Raw genomic sequence first — 1,267 nt, 5'->3', positions numbered from 1 at the left:
CTGAAAAGATGATCAATTAGCTCGCGATCACTGTTACAATATCCTAACCAGTTGCTATACGCATCAACTGTACAGATAAGGGATTACCTAACACATCCACATGATAGATATGTAATAAATCCGATTACATACTAACGAAACTTCTTACATACTAACGAAACTTCTGCATAACGCAAGGCGTACCACATAACATCTAACAGCACAAACGAAATATAACACACTGTGTCCCTAAACGCACATTTATTATCACAATCAAAATTGTTCGGCTTCCTCAAACAGATGTTCTAAAATGTCGGGATGGGCAAACAGCTGCTCTAAGGTGCCAACTGTTACAAATATTTCAAACAGTTGCCATCAACATCAGGACATCGACTGTTCAGATAATTACCAAACACATTCAGATAATAGATATACAATATAACCAAGTACATACTAACACAACTTCAATGTAATGAAAGGCAGAACACAGCATCTAATCACTTTCAGCATTCACACTAAGTATGAAACCAATCCATCAAGCTGTTCTTGAGTTATCTTGTACACAAACATACAAATACAACTGAAAATTGACCGGAATGGACAAACAGCTGCAAAACGGAGTCAACTGTTACAGATATCCTATGCAGACATAAACTAATTAACATGTTTGAAAAGCTCGGGGTTCCCCAACCAACTGTCATACACCTCACTATCTGCTTGGAGCTAAGCCCATTAACAAAGGCTTAAAGCATGATGCCTGTTCCAATATATCGCAGATATAGGGGTGATTTCTGATATTATTACATCGATTATAACGACAGATACGGCGCCCAAAATCTCATCGATTCGGGCTTTCATCACACCTCACCAACACAACAAGTATGAAACCAATCCATCCAGCCGTTCTTGAGTAATCTTGTTCACAGACAGAGACACATAACAGAAAATATAACCTCCATTCCATGACATTTCATGGAGGTAATAATGACAAAGCAGTGTACTTGACTAAAGTGTCATTGGTCCTGTAGGCTAATGTTAGATTTATCAGAAAAAGGAGTCTTGTTAATCTGCAGGTATAGATTTTCTTATAGACCTCAAAGGTGAAATTTGCTGACTCGGAGGTGTGTTTGAGCAGTCCTCCCAGCTGAAGCCTCTTTTTTTCTACGCCTGTTCACTCAGAATGGCAGGACCGCGCTCCTTTGGGGCAGCGGTGTCGAAAACACTGAAATGGTGGACCTGCTGATTCAACATGGCGCTGATATGGGGGTGAGGGGCAAAGTAAGTACAG

At 40.0% G+C, this 1,267-nt stretch overlaps 1 protein-coding gene across 1 annotated transcript in view; it reads right to left on the bottom strand.

Moving 5' to 3' along the window:
- Positions 1-252: 252 nt before the first annotated feature.
- The window catches only part of LOC118403535, a 2,615-nt gene continuing 1,600 nt past the window's right edge, over positions 253-1,267 (bottom strand). The window contains exon 3 of the mRNA XM_035802268.1: positions 253-326. Within this exon, the coding sequence (XP_035658161.1) occupies positions 253-326 (74 nt within the window). The remainder of the gene's footprint in view (positions 327-1,267) is intronic.

The sequence above is a fragment of the Branchiostoma floridae genome, chromosome 16, assembly GCF_000003815.2.
Source record: "Branchiostoma floridae strain S238N-H82 chromosome 16, Bfl_VNyyK, whole genome shotgun sequence".
Lineage (NCBI taxonomy): Eukaryota > Metazoa > Chordata > Leptocardii > Amphioxiformes > Branchiostomatidae > Branchiostoma > Branchiostoma floridae.
Note: the sequence above shows the minus strand (reverse complement) of the source record. Positions and strands in the feature narration are given on the sequence as shown.